This window comes from Pseudopodoces humilis, chromosome 18 (genome assembly GCF_049639895.1).
Source record: "Pseudopodoces humilis isolate 2021_Gansu_Grassland_sample_001 chromosome 18, ASM4963989v1, whole genome shotgun sequence".
In the NCBI taxonomy this organism is placed as follows: Eukaryota; Metazoa; Chordata; class Aves; order Passeriformes; family Paridae; genus Pseudopodoces; species Pseudopodoces humilis.
This window is the reverse complement of record NC_142217.1, coordinates 2,342,551-2,362,148: the sequence shown is the minus strand read 5'-3', so window position 1 is coordinate 2,362,148 and position 19,598 is coordinate 2,342,551. Positions and strand designations below refer to the sequence as shown.

Sequence of the window (19,598 nt, the reverse complement as noted above, 5' to 3'; positions counted from 1 at the left end):
TAACAAAACAAAACAAAAAAACCCCAAAAAACCACAGACAACTTTTTCCTGATTAAAAGTGATTTAGATATTAAAATGAACAACCCTGCAAATGCTAATTGCCTTAATTAAGTACATTAGTCCCACATACATTACTGTACTATGCGGATCTCTGCTTAGATCATGGTCTATGTGAAGAAGGAGCAGGACGATAAGATCGGGCTGTATATAAGGAGGGTACAAATTTCACCTAGTTAGGAGGAATACCCAAAAGGACCTTGCACAGCTGATGGGCTACTACTCTCCTCTCCTTCCTCCCATGCATTCATTGTAAGCTTCATAAGATGATGATGATGATTATTACCTGGGCTAACACTATATTATCGATACTGTTAGAACACTATCACAGCTAGTACATCCATCTAGGGCAATTCCAAATCTGTATTTCATAGAATCCTGGAATCTCAGAACGGTTCTGGGTTGGAAGGGATTTTAGAGCTCGTTCAGTTCCACCCCCTGCCATGGCCAGGGACACCTTCCACTAATCCAGCTTACTCCAAGCTCCATCCAACCTGGTCTTGGACACTTCCAGGCATGGGGCAGCCACAGCTTCTCTGGGAAATCTGTGCCAGGGCCTCCCCATCCTCTGAGTAAAGAATTTATTCTAAAAATGTATTCAAAACATATTACCTTACAGTTACCCTCCCTTTCCATTCCCCCTTGCATTTCTGCTGCTTCAATAAACCACACTATTCATGAATCTGTGATGGTGAAAGTTCTATTTAACATTACCAGACTCAGTGTTGAACATGCCCTTCCTGTTTGAGAACCTGTGCTCATGGACGTTCCTATTGAACACAACCACTTATAATGCCAAACTGGTTCTAATCAGAGATTAAACCCAGCTACCCTCACCCTCTCTGATCTCTTATGACCAGCTGGGTCACGAGGGGTTTCTTTTCCACCAAATTTCTATCCTCTTATCATAACACTGCCCCAGCCACCCTGTCTGCCCCACACTGGCCCTCACTGTCACCCTCACAGTCCCTATCACCCCTCTCAGTCTTCATCACCTCTCACACTCCCTCAACTTGGACCTGCACCTCCCTCATTGTCACCCCTCACAGCCTCCTGTTCCTCCAAAGCTCCCAACAGCCCTCATAGCCACCTTCACCACCCCTCCATCAGCTCTCACAGCCCCTCACAACCCCTCCATGGCCCCTTACAGCCCCTGCCACCCCTCACAATCCGCGGCCCCCACCACAGCCCCGCTCGGTCCCAGGGCCGGGGACGCTCCGCGCGTGCCCGCCCGGCCCAGCGGGACCGCGTGCGCGCGCCCGTCCCACCGCTGCCGCGCCGTCTGCGCAGGCGCGGGCCCGCTCGCGCCCCCGGTCCCGCCGGACGCCGCCCGGAGCGTCGGAGAGCGGTGAGGGGCGATGAGGGCGAGCGCGGCTCTGGGAGCCGGCCGAGGGGGGTGGAATTCGGTGTCGGGAGGTGGAATCGCGGCGGCACCCTCCGGCGAGCGGCCGGGAGGGACACGGAGGGGGCCGGCTCCGAGACCGGCCTTCATCGGGCCACCGTGGCCGGGTCGCGGGTTGCTGGCCGTGCTCGTGTGAGACCGGGCAGCAGCTGCGGGGGAGGCTCGGGCACGGCCCCAGCCGCTGTGTCTGGCCGTGGGCTCCAGAACCCAGGGCTGAACCTTCGGGGGTGTCGGTGACCGGAGAGCGGGCGCTAGTCCCTGCGGCGAGCTGGCCATGGGGGCTCTGGGCTGCGCCTGGGAGCTGGTTCGGTTTGTGGAGAGGCTGAAAGGTGTTTAAATGGCATATGCGAGCCTCAGGTGTCAGTCAGTGCCTCAGGATCCTCTGACCGCTGGTGACGCCCACCCCAACACGCAGTTTACATCTATTCTGCCAATCCACCCCCGCAGCGGGGCAGTGGATCCTCACAGGGAGAGCTCTCTAAACCCAGCACTAATGCTCTGTAGCCTCTGCCTTCAATGTTTTTAAGATTTCTATAATGAAAGTAGAATTTTATTGTTTGTTTTCATGTTAGTCTTTCCAGCCCATCCTTCAGTGAAAATTGTTGCTGGAATATTGGGGCTGGCACGCTGTTAGCCACCAAACAGCAAATTTAGAGTGCTGGCTAGAACCTGCCAAAATGCTCCCCAGCCTCCAGGCCTGTGAACAAACGAGCAGTAGCTGGGTGGATGCAGCATGCTCAGCTGATTCTGGTCCCAGGGCAGCAGCAGGGATGACATCTCTCAGGTGCTGTGTAATTGTGATGGGAGAAAAGCGTGACCTTCTCCTTTGAACTGTATCATCTGAATCCTTGTGTTTTTATGTCCAATTCCTTCAAGAAGCTGGAGCATCTGAAAGCTTTTCTGACTTAGAGGAAATCCCAGATGGATTTTCAGAGCATCAAGGAGTACCCAGAGCACAGAAATAACATGGACCATATCTAGGGCACTGTATTACCAGAACAGGGAATTCCCTGTTGGAATTTCCTTCTTTCTCTAATCACTATCTGTTAGACTATTGCAAAATACTTCTCCAAGATAGTTACTCAGAAACAGGAATGATAACTCGAGTCCAAGGATTCCAGCAACATTTTATGGTAACTCTTTGTTCCTTCCAAGCAATACATGATACTTATATCCTTTGTAATTTTCAAAACAGCTGTGGATAGTATTGCACAATAATTAGCTGTTGGGAATCCTTGTACTGAATGTCTTTTCTGTCATTAATATTTGAAAGTTTGCAGGTGTTCCTGCTGCCAGAAATTTTAACTCAAAGGAAAACAGCTTTCTCCCTGGTTTTTGGTGTTTTGGGGGGGGGTGTTGTGTTTGTTTATTTTGTTTTGTTTATTTTGTTTTTATTTTGTTTTGTTTATTTTGATTTTGTTTGTTTATTTTGTTTTGTTTATTTTGATTTTGTTTGTTTATTTTGATTTTGTTTGTTTTTGATTTTGTTTGTTTATTTATTTTGTTTTTGTTTGGGGGTTTTTGTTCTTGTTTTGTTTGTTGGGTTTTTTTTTTCGGGGGGTTTGTTGGGTTTTTGTTTTGTTCTTTGTTTCTGGAGGGTTGATTTCTTTGTTTGGGGTTTTTTGAGTTTTTTGCTGTTATTTATTAAGTGCTACCAAGTAAATGTTTCTAGCAGGCTGTTTGTAGACTGTCACTTATTTAAGTACCTCTGCTCTTCCCACTTCCTTTTGCTCCTTTTATTGTGACCTTTGTTTTTTCTCCTTGGTTGTATTTGCTTATTTGTTCTATTAATCTGAAATCTTTAAGGGCCTCCATCCTCTGATGCCCCTGTTATTTGGACTGTAGAGAAAAATCAGAAAAGAAGCTATCCCTGTACTAAAATAACTGTCTGTCTATTTAAGGTAAGCAAAGCAAACCAGTCCACACTGCATGGGTGTCTCACCATCTCCAATACCAAGGTTATTGCAATCTGATAATGGATTGTTTAGGCATTATTATTGTATTGTATGCATTGTCTGGCATTTGTTTAGGTCATAAGTGCCTTTGCTTTAGTGCTGAAGCCACATACAGTCAGTGACAAGCATGTTATTGGTAACATGCCATAAGTTAGGTCCTTGCTGTTCTTCTGGCTCTGGAGAATTCTCCCTGCCCTCCCTGTTAGTTTGGAGAGACAGCTGGAACTGCTGCTGTTGGGCCGTGTCGCTGCATGCTCAGACACAGATAAGTGTGTTACCACTCAAAATTGATAAACCATGTTAATGGTTGGAAAGAAAAATAGCTCCTTTTATTCTCTGTCTGTGCAGCCTTGAATTGGGACTAAAGAATTACAATTTCTCTCATTCATTTGGGGATGCCTTTATTTTCAGGTTTATTTGCAATAGTCTGACACAATTGCATGGGATGTGTTGGCAGGTGCAGTGGGTTTTGTTACAGAATTGGTGTCTTTGAGCTATGTCCTACTTTAGTACTTGAACAGACCTGATACAAAAATAGACCTTGTTGCACTATAGTAAATGATTGACTGGCTTGGAGTCCACATGTGTTGGTGGGAATATGTGCTGGTGATGTCCAGTTCTGGACTCAAATGTTTTAAAATCTCTGACATTAATATATGGAAGTTCTCATATCTGTAGTGTTCACACTCTTAGGTTTTAACATAACTCATTTGTTCTTGTCCTGCTTAAACTTCTGCAGTTAGAGAACAATTGTCTGAACTTTCAGACATGTTACAAAAGACCGTGAGCTGTTGATTCCCACTGTCTTGGGAAAGAGACTCAGGAGAAATCTAGGAGACTGCCAACGTCTGTGTTAAGGAGCGTGCTGAATGATGCTTGGGGTGTAGGCAGCTACATCAGCACAGAACCATGGAGTGGTTTGAGTTGGAAGGGCCCTTAAGGCTTATCTCATTCTACCCCCTGCCTTGGGCAGGGACAGCTTTCACTATCTCAGCTTGCTCCAAGCTCTGTACAGCCTGGCCTTGGACTCTTCCAGGGATCCAGGAAGGGGCAGACACAGTTTCTCTGGGTAACCTGTGCCAGGGCCTCACCACCCTCATAGAAAATACTTTCTTCCCAATATCTAATCTAAACTCGCTCTCTGTCAGTGTAGAACCTTTCTCCCTCTCCTGACTATGTTGTCAAATAAGTGTAACTTTGGTGTAGCTGCCAAAATCCAACACTTCATTATTTTGTTATGTTTTTATGGGGAAAACAACTTAAAGGAGAAATAACTTGTACACAAGTACAAGTGTAGTGACTATGTTTCAGAAAACTTGTAGTGTGTTATTGCCAAATCTGCTACACTATCAACCTTTTGAAAAGAAAAATAATGTTCATATTAGTTTGAATTTTTCTACCTAATAGGACAAAGACCAAATACCAACTCTCAGGAAATCAACTGTTCTAATAAATGTTCTTCTCTTTGGTGAGGATATTTGTCACCTTGTTTTCTATAGCACAGTTTCAGGTATGAAGGTTGGAAGCTGTGCATGCAGGTACCTTTTTGTTTTTTTAAAGGTGTGGAGGTCAGTGGTGTGTCTGATGCATATCAGTGTTGCCCAGTGCACAGTTTAAAAAACAGTCTAATTGTTAAAGATCATTTTCCCCTCACAAACAGGCCCAACAGAAGGGAGTAAGTTATAAGAAGGTGTATACAATGACAAGTTCTAAGGTGTTAATGAAAGCACTTCAGTCTGAATGGTACAGGAGTTCTGGGGTTCTTTTTTTTTAATATTTTTGTTTTGTAGTATCTTCATTCTATAAAGAAAATGTTTGTTTTCTAATATGGGCCTGTGTGGAAACAGGATTCCTGCTCCTGGTTTATATTTCAAAATGCCTGTATCCTCCAGGTGAGAGACTTGGAATCCAGCGCAGTGCCACTGGGGAGAGGAGTAGGAGTGTCAGGTGTGTTAAATCCCTTCAAGTTTGCTCAGAACAAGCACATGGGTACAGAGCACCCTCAATAGTAAATCTTGTGCCCTCAATCCTGAACTCTATGACAGGGCCAGTCTCCAAAAATTCTCTCCCCAGTAAGATTAGAAGATTAGCAATATACACTAATAGTAAGATTATAAACTTGGCAACCAATCTGTTGTTATAAGTGCCCTTTGATTTTTGAAATCACAATCAAAATAATGCAGGACTAGTTTGGGATTCCACACTCACCAGTTTTTCATTACAAGGTGCTGTTTCTTTACCTTTGCTGCTGCACAGGAGTGTTTGTTGCTACTCTTTTAATAGAGCATAAGTTTAGAAAGATGACAGAAATAAGTACCAAAATAAATCAATGTGTTGTTCCAGTTCTCCGAAATGGAGCTGTTGGCTGAGCTTAGGTTCTCCTTTGCTTGTAAAGTAGTTGGTGTCTGAATATCTCCCCTGTGTAGGGTAACCTATACTTCATTTCAGGAAAGTATAATCCATTAAAGGGCATACCAGATTATTGAAGTTTTCTCCTGAGCAACATCAGAAGAAAGGAACAAAATCTGTAGAGTTTTGCAGAGCTGGAAGAAAATAAAATTCTGAGTAAAATGACAACTTTAATTTTTATATGCTCATCTTATTGTAAATTGACTTTTGCTTTCCAAGAGAAAATTGTTGTGCCCTTATACTTAGTGTAGACAATAATGAAATAGTCTGAGATAGTAAGATTTCCCTACCCTGTTTTTAGCTGCTGCCTGAAATTATGGGAGCACTGATCTCCCCTGGAATAAACAAGTTGTTGGGATAGCTGCAGGCAGGAATAAAATGTACATGTCCATTTGCTTAGTACAGAGACAAAGAGTGTGTGCAGTGATTTCCATGGGCTCAGCAAAGATTAAGAATTTGTGTGCTCCATTACACCAGGGTAACTGCTGTGTCCACCCATTTCCCAGTTTACCCCTTAAGCTCTCCATCACTGCCCATTAAGGCTTTGTATGTTCATGTGTTGCACTGAGGGAGTCTTAAATCACTATAAACATCTCTTATCAGTTAATTTTACAGAAGAATTAAACTGGCATAAGTATCCACACTGACACTTGAATTGTTTTGATTAAATTGTCTTTTTATTTTGTTTTAAAGATGATGTGGGGAATTGGGACATTGTCTGGTTTCCTTGGCAGACTTTAAATGACATCATTCATATTTTGAACCTTTTGCAAGAGAGAATGTCCAGCAGTCATCTGTGTGGGTGTATTTTTGATAAATATGAATATTGTGGGGAAAATTATTCCGAGCATTAGTTTTTAAAAATGAGATATATATTTGTTATATTGTATATATACAATATATTATCATGGACTGGGAAAGGCTTCTTGGCAAACATTCTCCTAGGGATGCCCTTCCCTGGTATCTCAGATTGCGTCTTCTGCTTGTAAAAATCTACCTGTGTCTCCATTCATGCTGTCAGCTGCTGTTCTGGACCTGAAGAAACTCTAAATGTAAAAGAAATAACACATAGCTGAATGTACCTGTAAAGTACATGTTCCTGCACCTTCTGGCTTAGATAAGAGGAAAATTAATAAATCAGTGTTTGACAGAAACAAATGCAGACACTAAGAGGAGAACATATTATCAACAGATATTTAAATATGTTCTTCTGCCAGTGAATGTAGTGGAAAAGGGTCTCAAGGTGATAGATGTCAGACAGGATCCAGTGCAACAGAAAGGGAAAAGGGATTGGATTATTGTGTATGAATTTGATACCATGTCAAGTTTTTCACTCACAGGCAACACTGTCTTTGGTTCTACATAGTTGACAGTACTTTCAAACAGAGAAAGATACAAACTGAGGTGTTATGGGAAAGCTAAAATAATAAGACCAAAGGTTGTGTGTTCAGAGTCAGAGTTTGCTGTGGAAGAGAGACATGTTTGTAGTTATTTCCAATTTTGCAGCAAAGGAAAGATGAATAATTAGCACAACATGAAGGATTTTTTTCAGCCTTATAGTTTGGAAGGACCAGAAGGAAAACTCAGACAATGTAGTCAGAAAATTATATTGATATTTTGCACTACTTTGACAGATATATTTTTTTTAAAGGATCATTTTTAATGCATCATGTAAGATAGTTTTGCAGGTTAAGTGCAGTTTTCTTTTGGTCTGGATGGAAAAAAGGTAGGAATTACCCTCTCTTTATTTTTTTTATTCCTTGAGTTTTTGTTTGTTCCTTGAGTTATGATGTAGGTAGGAGGGAAAGCTGCTGACCTATGGCTTTGATAACATTTACCTCCAGTATCCTCTTACAATGCTCTGCTCTTTAGCCTTTTTGAACCTTTGTCGAGCCATTAACCATTTTCCTTTCTTTCCCTCTTACATTTTTTTCAACAAAAATGTGTTGTGTTTTTCCCCAGATTTTTATCTTGTTTGGTTCTATGTGTTTACCTTGTGCCTTTTTGGTATCTTACTGCTCACAGTGTCCTCAGGGACTGGACATCAGAAGTGCTTGTCATCCCAACCCAAAAATAGGAAGGAGGAGATTCTTTATATTGAAGTACCTGCAGCTATGACATGTATTTAAATTAGATATTAGGAAGAAATTCTTTACTCAGAGGGTGGTGAGGCCCTGGCACAGGGTGCCCAGAGAGGCTGTGGCTGCCCCATGCCTGGAAGTGTCCCAGGCCAGGTTGGATGGGACTTGGAGCAACCTGGGATAGTGAAAGGTGTCCTTGCTCATGGTAGGGGGCCTGCCATGAGGTGATCTTTAAAGTCTCTTCTAACCAAAACGGTTCCATGATTCTATGGCATACACATTTTCCTAAATATAAGCTACTATAACTTACCTGCCCAGCACTGAAGAACTGTGTGTGAATGTGTGTCTGAACTTTAGACTGTAATAAAGTGCGCAACAAATTAATTACAGATAGTTTAAAGACTGTTTAAGGTGATAGTATATTCCTAAGAAAGAAAACATGGGATTCTAGGACAAACTAGGTTACTCTGGTTCATATGCAGTGGTGATATCCCAAGGGAAATCATCTAAATGCCTAAAAGTATTTTCCCTGTAGAGTGCTCTGTTAGCAGGTCTTTATCCATTACTTGGAAAATTGAGAGGTTTTTAGACTTTGTCCTAAAAGCATATAAAAAACCCAGCAGGAAGCATCTAATAATCTGCTATCACACTATTGCTAAACTTGTAATAGAACATTGTCAGGATTTTATCGTGGCACCCAGCCTGTGCATAGGGAGTGCCCAGGGCACATCACAGAGATCGAACTACATTTAACCACGTTAAAGCAATCTATCGAGCTCTGTGTAGTCTGCTGGAAGGGATCATCACTGCACAGTGCAGCCACATACTCCCAAACACTCTCTGCATAAGATGAGCTGGTCGCTTTCCAATGCTAAATGGACTGTTTAATTCAAGTTCTGAAAAACATCTGCCCCAGGGAGGGGTGACAAAGGATGTCACCGAGGCTGTGACAAACTGTGCTTCTGATCAGGAGGTATTTGGGTGCAGGGGGAGCGGTGGTGTCCAGTCTTGTTCCCAGATCCATGTAGCAGAGATGTCAAGGTGTGTTGCTGTAAGTCCGGGCTTGGGAAAGCTGCAGGATGCACTGAAATACAGAGGAGAGGAAAGGAAAGGAGAGGAAAGCTGCCAGCCAGTTGTCTTTTGTTCTGCAGTTACTGGTGCCTTGCTGTGTTGCTTTGTGCTTCTGTCAGGCTTCCCTTTAGGAAGCAAACATCTCAGAGGTGTTTGAGTGTTCCTCAATTAATCTCCTCAGACTTTTGGGGTTAATTTCCTCTTACTGGGAAAAAGATTACTGGCAAGCAGTCTTGAGGAAGCAGTTCTCATTATCTCTTCATGTGCCTTCTGCATGGATTAGTTTAACAAGGTTATGAATAAGTGTAAATTTGAATATTTTCCATGCCTACAACACTGGTCAGAAATATAAGCACAAACAATATGCTGCAGGTCTGGAGGACTACATTACTCTTGATTTGCAGGGCAGCAAAACAGAATATTTGTTTTCTGTTAGAACCTTATAAAAATGCCTGCCAAAATGTTGATTGTCAGTGTCTAACTGACAATCTGTGCATAGCAAAGAGCTGAATCCAAGGTGGTGTAGCTGCCCATGCATGAGATGAAAAATGTAATTTTCAAACTTTGGTAGTTCCTCTTATAGAGTAGCTACACTAGATATAAATGAAGTATCTTAATAATATTTTAAACTGTAGGCACTTTCAAAACACAAAGTTGCAAGAATACCTAAATGGAATGGGGTACCAGGATCTCCTGATTAATTACAGCTTGGGTTTTTTAGGTCAGTCTCTTATGTTTATTAAAAGCAATATCAAATTATGTAATCTCAGGCTTTAACCAAAATTGGAATTCATTTTTAATAAGTTTAGACTCTGAATATTTCACTACTGTAAAGTATTTTGTGTCCTCTCAATTTGAAAGAAATAATGGCCCTCTGAGTTAGTTGTAGTTCAGATATTCAGTTTGCTAGTTCCTGCATTTTGGAAAGAAAAAACAAACAAACCCCTTTAATAAAAAAATAATTATTCAATAATAAAATTATTGAAGTTACCCTCAGACATATTATCTTTAGTAAAATTGTAACCTTATATTCCCCATACTGAAAGTAAGTAATAATTCAAATCTTTTTTTGCTGATGTGTTTTTAGATGCATTCATAGAATTTTTAGAATTTTTCTTCATAGGCAGTATGGGAGTTTGCCTGTTATGCTTGGCTTCACCGCTGTGTATTTTATACAGATTCAGACAGCTTTCAGCAGTCTTCTGAAAGCAGTCCAAAAGACAATGGGAAGAGGTAAGGGAATTAAATAGAAAATGTGGCTAGAATAGCAAGATAAATATTTCCTGGAAATTCAGTCACTCAGTTAAAATCATGTGTGTTACTATAGTCTTTGCTCAGATTTGAATTGTAATTATTGCTTGCCTGCTTCAGAGTTTAAATTTAACCTTGAAAAAGCTTTTGCCTGTGCTGCAACCATTGTTGGCAGATACTCAGTATGCATTTTTCTATTTCTACTTCTCATTTGTGTACTTGCTTTTTTTTTTTTTTTAATAGTGCACTTATCTGAAGAGCTTTGTTGAAAACTAATAAATCTAACAATCTACAATTGTGGGACAGGTACTAAAAAGGAAATTTTTTCTCCTGGTTCTGTTCTTCTGTGTTAGTTCCTACTTTTTTTAAAAGTCAGTCTGATTAGAAAGGATAACGACTGCTTACCCTTAGTACACAACTTTAAAGCTTTGTAGGTGCTCAGAGAAGCTGTGGCTGCCCCATTCCTGGAAGTGTCCAAGGCCAGGTTGCACAGGGCTTGGAGCAAGCTGGGATAGTGAAAGGTGTCCCTGGCCATGGCAGGGAAGGGAATGAGATGGGCTTTAAAGTCCCTTCCAACCCAAAATGTTCTGTGATTCTATGGTTGTTATGAATAATGTTTTTTTTGGTTTGTTTTTTTTTTGTTCTAGTTTTTACAATGCCCTTATCATTCTATTCATTTCAGTTCTGTGCTGTTCAGGTGCTCATTCATCCTGTTGTCCCCATCTCCACTTAGAGCATATTTACCATAACATGATGTGGACTTCTCTAAAGCAGGAGGGAAAGAGTTTTGCTGCACTAAGGGTCTGTAAATGAGTCTCTCTGCCTGCCTATGGCCGTATCTATATGTAAACATTTCATACTGAAATGATTTTTCTCTTCTGCCACTCTTACCCCTCCTTTATCTGGAGGGGTAAGCAAGGTAGTTTAAGTGGATATGGGACTTTGTGACACAACTGCACTCTCACACAGCCATCCTCTAGCTCCTAACTGCATCCTAACAGCATCCTTTTGCTCCCTAACTGAAACTCCAGCCTCCCTCCAAATACAGCTCTGTACTGCCTGCTTGCTTCCTTGTGGCGGGAGGGATGGGCAGGAGACAGCCAGGACTCACTGGCTTTTGACTGCTGAGGGTGAAACATCTTCTGTCTCCTCTCCCCAGCAGCCCAGAGTTAAACTTTGCTCTTTACACCATTACCAGAAGAGAGAGAACTTGCCTCACAGGAGATGGGGAGGACAATTCAGAAAGAGTTAAGGAGAAGTTGAAGGTTGGCTGGAATTTTCCTGAGATTTCTTGGGCTCTTCTCATTTGGCAAGTAAATCCTCCCTGTTTGAGGCCTGCTGGCTTACAGTAGCTACTGGCAATATATCAGGAGCTGTGCACCATTACACTGAAGCACACGAGTTCTGTTGATTTTACAAGCACAGTTAAGAGCTGGTCACGTTCTGGCAGCCCTGATGAGCCCAATTGCTTTGCTGTTACTTTTTATTGCAGTATCTAGACCTGTGAAAAGCATAAGCAGACAGACCTACTTGCAGACCCCACAGATTTATCCCAGCCAAAATATGTATAAAACTCTGAGCTCAAATTAAAACTTCTGGCAGCCTGACTCCCATCCTCTAGCCGTGGATTTCAGTGAGTTTCAAGAGCACATATGCATCAAATTCATTACTTTCTGGAATGGGCAGCTACAGTGAAAAATGTCTGTTTGATGCAGCCTCTACGTATGCCTGTGTATCTTAGAAAAGAAGACAGGAGAAAAAAGTTTACGGAAAAAAAAAGACAGCCAAGATGAATCTTTGAAATTGTCTTATATGATGAACATTTTACTTAACCCTCCTTAATCTAAATCTCCGCAGCTCCCAGGGGATGATGGCAGAGAGTGGAAGCATGCTGGAGACTCCAGCAAGCACAGGCAGTGATAGTTTCTATGCTGAAGTGTCCAGGAGCAGAATGGTTCATCTCCCCATGCTTTTACCACTGCAAAGTAGGATTAAAATTGTCTTCTACAAAAGAAGAATATTATAAATATGTGTGTATATATATATATATAAAATAAATATATATATATAATAAATATATTTTTAAAAATAATAATAAATCCTTATTCTAGGATTTGAATTAAAAATGAGTGTTTCTGTGATTCCCAGGTGGAGAATTACAGAAAAATGTTCACTTCCCTGGAGCTGATGTTGGACCTGCAATGGACTGGTGTCTCTCTGTTACTGGATGTCCAGGAAACACATGCTGAGCTTACATTGAGAGACCACAGCTGAGCCCATCTCAGAGATCTCCCTTTCAGAACTGGAGTCAGGACAATGTGTTGCCTCCTTTAATTACAGTCTGAAAATTAGTTTCAGATGTGGAAGAATGCAACAAAATGAAATGGTGAGCATTTCTGTATCACTCTTACACTGTAAGAAGGATGATCAAAAACCAGTATTCTTTTTAAAAAAAGCCCTGAATTAAATATGGTAGAGAAGAGCCATCTAAAACCTGTCTCTGAAAGGCTCCTACACACTGCTGCCAAACTTTTAAAAGAGGGCTTCAATTTGGGACTTCCAACATGTGATTCCAAAATACCCAGGTTAGCATTTACTCAGAATCTAAAACTGTCTGGATTGGCTGTTATTCTTCAGGCAAAAGGTTAGATTTATTTCTTATGTTGCATCTAGGAGGATGAGATCTCACCTTGATTGTATATCTACCTTAAGTTTCAAATAATTTTAAAGCACCTGATTTATGGAAGACCATGCCAATAAATGTCAAGTACCATGCATTTTTCAGTCTGTCAGTACAGGAATGACTGAGGGTTTTTTAGAAGCCTTTCAGTGAATATTTTCATTGATTTAACCTTGCTATATAATGTCTTAATTGCACAAAACAGTTTTATGGGCCTGATGGATTTTATAGGGACTGTCTGCTTTTGCAGAGTATGCAGCATTCGCAGCCGTGTTTGCAGCTCCAGCTGGACACTGATGACACATGGGTTCCAGCACTCAGCAGAGCTGCTGCTATAGTTGAGGTTATTGTGCATCCCCTTCTGGCTTTTCACTGATTGATTAAAGCCAGTTTAGATATGGCCTTTAGTGGTCACAGCTACACTCTGCTGGGATACAGGTGTGTTCTGAACCTGGAGCCACCTGGTAGATCAGGTAAACCTGGCATGAGGCACTGGAGGCCAGAACCTGATGTTTCAGTTCCTAGTGCTGTCACAAAGGTATCTGTGGCATGTCCAATGGGAGAGCTGTTGTGTGCCTGTATGACAGGGCCAGCATCCAGAGCAGCACTTAGAAAATGTAATTGTTTTAATGAAGGTGTTTGACCCTGTGCTGCAGTCAGGAGGCAGGGTTCTTGTCCTGCACATGTCTCTCTTCTGGCACAATCAATGATCTGGCTGACTGTACAGCTACACAAAGTCATTGAGGATGGAAAAGACCTCCAAGATTGAGTCCGACCTTGGACCAATCACCACCTTGTCAACTAGACCAGAGCACTAAATGTCAAATCCAGATAGTTCTTGAACACTTCCAGGGATATTTCTGGAATGCTGTTCAGGGACAGTGACTCCACCACCTTCCTGGGCAGCTTGTTCCAATGTCTGACTACTCTTTCCATGAAGAAACCTTACCCAGTGGAAAAGAAAAATTGTACCAGATTAACAAGCTAATCCCAGTGACTATGTGGTCACACAGGTGCTAGTACCAGCACAAAGAAATGACTCAGAGGACATGACTGTGGTTAGTAGGAGCACAGTATCTCTTCTCACTGGCCACACAGTCTCAGAACTGTCTCAGTCTCACATTACTTGTGAGACTTCATCCTTCTAGTGTAAGTTTCACTTATACTTCCCCAGATAATTGGAAAGAGAGATTGCAAATTGAACATACTTTGCAATATATTTTTTTGCATTGGGATTCTTCTGTTCTCTTAAGTGGGGTGTTAATGTAAAGGTCCTTGCCTCAGCTTGGACTTCCAGTTAGGGAAATTAATTTCCTTGGGAGATGTCCTCAGTATCAGCCTCTTGGCTGGCCTTTGATCAATTACTACAGTTTGATCAATTACTGACAGAATGGAAGAAGAGTTTGGCTTAAAAATAACAAGGCATCTTTAACTTTTTTTGCTTTATAAAACAGTTTTGCCATTGTGGGAACATGTACATACGTGTGTTCTGAAAGAAAATAAGAGATTATCTGTTACTCAAATGTCTGGAATTTTACTTTCCTTCTGCAGAAAAATCCAAGAGTCCATCAATGACTAAGGTCTCTGTTCTCATGATTTATGTGATTCGCTTCTCCTGGAGCCATGGATGAATACAGCCGCTTTGTGGACTGGGACAAAATGGATGTGAGTGCCCAGAGCCAGGATACAAAAGAGCTCACCTGCACAGACTTCCATGAGCTCAAGCAGCTGGCCCGGCAGGGCTATTGGGCCAAAAACCACTGTCTGAGAGCCAAAGTGTACCACAAACTCATCAGCAATATTCCGTGCCGTACAGTGACCCCAGATGCAAACGTGTACCGGGATATTGTGGTGAAGATCGTTGGAAAACGCAACAGCAGCTCCCTTCCACTGCCAGAGTTCGTGGACAACAGCCTGATCCCCTCGTACTGCCTGAACGCGGAGGGCATCGGGGCCATCAGGAAGATCATTCTGTGCATCGCCAATCAGTTCCCGGACATCTCGTTCTGCCCAGCTCTGCCTTCGGTGATTGCGCTGCTCCTGCACTACAGCAAGGACGAGGCCGAGTGCTTTGAGCAGGTCTGTCGCATCCTGGCTTGCAACGACCCGTCCAAGCGGCTCATTGATCAGACCTTTCTGGCCTTTGAGTCCTCCTGCATGACCTTTGGGGACCTGGTGAACAAGTACTGCCAGGCAGCCCACAAGCTGATGGTGGCAGTGTCTGAGGATGTGCTGGAGGTGTACTCGGACTGGCAGCGGTGGCTCTTCGGAGAGCTGCCCATGGCATACGTTGCACGGGTCTTTGACGTCTTCCTGGTGGAAGGGTACAAAGTTCTCTATCGTGTTGCACTGGCTCTTCTGAAATTCTTTCACAAAGTCAGAGCTGGGCAGCCCATGGAGTCTGACAGCATCCAGCAGGACATTCGAGCCTTCGTGAGGGACATTGCCAAGTCAGTGTCCCCAGAGAGGCTCCTGGAAAAAGCCTTTGCTATCCGCCTTTTCTCTCGGAAGGAGATCCAGCTCCTGCAGATGGCCAATGAGAAGGCTTTGCAGCAGAAGGGCATCACGGTCAAACAGAAAAGGTAGGGCTTAGCACAGGTAACCTGAGCAATCTCTCAAGTTTTCCCACTGTGGGGAGCAGTCAGACAGCCCTGGGTGACTGGTGGGGAAGCTCCACTGGTGCATTCTGGTGTCACCTGATGCATTTTCTCTGCAGAAAAACTCAGCAACTCCAAAATCAAGCATTGCTGGGATTGTAATGGGAAGTGTAACTGAAGTGTTATGATACAAGAGGAACAGAAGTTTCTTATAGCTTGCTCAGTTATGAATTTATACAAGTATATATTAATTACAGGTATTATATCTCAAAAGTATGTTTCATAAGCAGTTTTTGAGCTAAAAGACATTTTAGCAAAGTTGGAAAAAATACTGATAAATTACTTGGAAGAAACATACCGAGAGAAGTGTGAAAATTGATTCTTAAATATGATATTATTTGTATAAAATGTCAATTTGATGCTGCGCAGTACTGTGAATTCAACAATTTCTTTAGTGTAAGGCACTGTCACAGCAAGGAACATTTTGCTTGACTGAGGTGCTGTTTTAACAGAGCAAGGAAGAAATAAGTCTTGTTTGCAGGTTACTTGTAAATCAATTTGACTGCAAGCATCTTGGAAGTCAAGAGTATAGTACTCACAGGTAGGAGTTGACCTGTTTTGTGGCAGGTTCATGTACTACTAGAAAAAATAATTTTGAAATAACCATGGAAGAGAAAAGTGACTATACAGATCCAATAAACTGTTGCAGAATTACAAGCTCTTCTCAGAAATAAGGGGAGGAAGAACCAACTCTGAAACCAGTAAATGAAATCCTGCTCTGATGTGACAGCAAAAGTCATACTAATAAAAAACTTAGCTGAAAGGCCTCTCAATGGATATAGAAAAGGCAGCAGTATATTAACCTGAATAAAATTAGTATCTTGCCAAGTGGAAATGTATGTGCAGGTAAGTGGTGCATGTTCTGTTTTTCCAGAGGCCTCTGACAGCAGAAAACTTCTCACAACTATTTTTGAACTCTGAAGTTTAAGTGTTGGACGGTTTTATGAACTGCCCTGCCCTCTGAAGAGAGGTGACTTCTAAAAGTCTCCTGTGTCAGTGAGTGTAATATCTAGACACTGATATTCTAGATGCACAGTCTCATTTTCTCTAAATCTCCACTGATGTAGTAGGATCTTCCAGCCAACTGCATTGCTGAGTTTGTTAGAGTAGTTGCAAACAGATATGATTCCATGGCATGGCAATACACAATCAGTATATTTCAGCCTAAAAGATCACGTAAATGTTAGCTTCATGTGTCTACATACATGTAAAGCTCCCCCTGGTCTCTTCCAAGGGATTTTTTAATTTTAATTTTTTAGACTCACAGCTTGGTTTACAATCAGTTTCAGCATCTTCCTGTCACTCTCAAATATTTCAAGGCCTTTAGCCACTGGATTGTCACACTGGGGACAGTTCAGACCATTGTATTTGAGACTTGTAACAAAATACTGACTCCTCCATTGTGTCTTCCTGTTAGAAAGTTCAGGAGAGTTGTAATATTCTTGAATATATTGCTTGAAACACAATTAGAGCTTTAAATAAAAATAAAATTTAAAAAATAATTTAAATAAACCAGAGAAAAAGAAAACATACATCAACCAACCACAGACACTCCAAAGGCTCCTTCTGCGTTAAATGTTGCAGAGAAATTCTCACTCACAACAGTGATCCTTTCCAGGCAAAATACAGTAATATACCCAAATAAAGCCAGTAGTTACAGCTATGCCAGGCAGAGTTGGTGAAATAAAAAATTTTCATCCTCTCTTGGCTACCTTTGTAAACCCACTGAAACTTCTCAGTGTCCCCAGGCACGGTGCTGCTGGGAGCTTGACTTGGCTCAGTTTGGGTCCCAATGTGGGCAGATGGAAATGCAGAAGTGAGCTGTTCTCCAGGGCTCCAGGGGGGGCCTGTGAGTTCTCTTCACCAGCTGTGTTTGGCCTGTGCAAGGAGCAGATGATTTATTTTCCCATCACATGACAAAAAAAGGGAAAGATAGAAATATAAATGTTTTAACCTGTCTGATTGTTTTTTAGTACTTGGTGACTCAAACCTTGCTTTGTTTCTCTCCAGGCTCCTTTCACTCAATTTGTCATGGATGTAGGAAGTCACTGATCTTTTCTATCTTTTTTGTCTTTCTCCTTGTATGTTCTCCTTCTGTCCATTCCATCTCCACTGCACCACTCCTGTTTGCAGTCTTGCACCTCCCAAAAGGTAGGTTAAAACACTTGAGTCTTTGCACTTTGCTCATTCCTGCTGTCTTTGGCTTGTTGTTTTTTCAAAGGCCATCACATATTGCTAATATTGGGGCAGGAGAAGCAGAGCAGCAATCAGAGCACCTGATTGCTATGCCACATCTCCTGAATACCCTCCTGCAAAGTTAGTTCATAGCACACACAAAGCTGTGAGAGAAGGGGTAGTGAGCCCAAGGAGTCAGCACACCACTTCAGGCAGCAATACACCTGTGTTTTCCAGAGGGGGAAAGAGTACTGTACATGGAGAAAGTACATGGTGGATTATGGTTCTGGCTATAAAGGGCCATTATAATAATGGTCTTTTCTACTCTGGAAGAAAAAGTATAATTTTTTAAAAACATCTCAAATTTAACAGCTTAAATGAGCTGTTAGGTATCATCCCACCTCTAAACCTGGTATATGCTGTTGCATTAGATGTGGAACAGTCAACTCTTTATCTTCTTTGGAAGCTTTCTGCAGTTAATTGGGAAAATTTTGGACTGACCCCAACTTGGCACACTCCTTAAAGTGGCCTGTCTCTGTTTATAGTAGATTATATTTATTTTTAAGTAGGTAGGGTTTTTTTAGTTGAGAAGACAAGACTCTTTTTCTGTGTCAAGGAGGTTGGAGTTACTCAGCCATAGAGCATTAACAGTTAATGAAGTCATTTATCAAGTCTTGGCCCGAAAAGTAAATTGTAAAGAACAAAATCTAGTGAGTGGATTGTGATACCTGATAAGCAGAGAACTTGGAAAGAGAAAGGCTGCCCTGTGAGTATTAAATACCACAGATGTTTGGGTTTATATTCATGCCTTTGAGAATCCTCTGGCCTTGCTGCTGGTGCCCTGAGTTAACTTTAGTGAGTGATGCACAGCAACACTTGTACTAATTTATAAAATCAAAGGTAGAATTAACTTCCTCATGTTTTCATGTTTGAAAAAACATCTTAAGAGACTTAGCAAAATATGTTTCATACCATAACTTCTGTGTTGAGGATTTTACCTCTAACAAATCAGCAAGCTCTTAATCCCAGTCAAGTGAATCTTCAGCATTTGTGTACTATTTTTGCAGTTGGGTTGTTCTGAAAGCAGCAGGAAGCCTTGATTTATGCTTGGAAGCGGTTTGGCTTGATGGTGCTTAGGGAGAGCAGGGCATCTGCTTACACTGATCTGGACACAAGATTAGGTTTCAGGTTTATATACCACAAATTACTTATATTGCTATTTATGACTGAAAAAGAAATATCTTTTTACCACACAGTTATAGCCTCACTGAAATTATAATGGATTTTAAAGATAATGCATCTCCTCTGAGATTTGACCCAAGCCAGAGTAGAACAGAAAGATGTAATTCAGTGAGTAATCTTCAGAGCTGGGTATTAGTTGTTTTTTTTTAATAATAAAGGGCACATCCATTTAGGTGCTACTGCATGTCTTCAGCCTTGGCTTTACCTTAGGGAACTTGGAGGTCTCTGAAGCACATCGTATTAATTATACAGCTGGAAAAGCAACGTTCCTTTGAAATTAACAAATGCTGCTTTATTAAACATTAATTGTGCTGGTTTTCAAATCTAATTCCTCGGAATAACAGCAGTTGAACAAGTCTTTCCAACATCAGCAATCAAGAGAAAGTTGTCATGTGGATCTCTGTAACTGAGGAAAACTCTAATGCAGGGTAAAACCTTCTGAATTTGTTCAGTTCTAGTGGTAGATTTTAATGCTGTCCAGCTTTTCTCTCAAGCTACAGTGTTTTCACAGATGAGCCTGAAAGGAGTGGAGTGTTGAAGGCTAAACTTAATTTTCCTCAATTAATATAAACCAAAGCATTTGATTTTTCTCTTAGCTCACTTGTGTTCTGTTCTCTT

At 41.6% G+C, this 19,598-nt stretch overlaps 1 protein-coding gene across 9 annotated transcripts in view; it reads left to right on the top strand.

Moving 5' to 3' along the window:
- The first annotated feature begins 1,342 nt into the window (after positions 1 to 1,342).
- Positions 1,343 to 19,598, top strand: part of TBC1D24 (TBC1 domain family member 24) — a 34,214-nt gene continuing 15,958 nt past the window's right edge. Inside the window, exons 1-6 of one of the 9 annotated variants that reach the window (XM_088063887.1) lie at positions 2,210 to 2,592; positions 3,266 to 3,360; positions 11,389 to 11,491; positions 12,375 to 12,612; positions 14,458 to 15,488; positions 17,697 to 17,714. In XM_088063887.1, the coding sequence (XP_087920013.1) occupies positions 14,530 to 15,488; positions 17,697 to 17,714 (977 nt within the window). In that variant the 5' untranslated portion in view covers positions 2,210 to 2,592; positions 3,266 to 3,360; positions 11,389 to 11,491; positions 12,375 to 12,612; positions 14,458 to 14,529. Of the gene's footprint in view, positions 1,406 to 2,209; positions 2,593 to 3,265; positions 3,361 to 10,514; positions 10,533 to 10,897; positions 11,028 to 11,385; positions 11,492 to 12,374; positions 12,613 to 14,457; positions 15,489 to 17,696; positions 17,715 to 19,598 lie in introns of those variants that run through there. The other 8 variants (XM_088063886.1, XM_014252708.2, XM_088063885.1 and 5 more) reach the window with 8 other exon arrangements.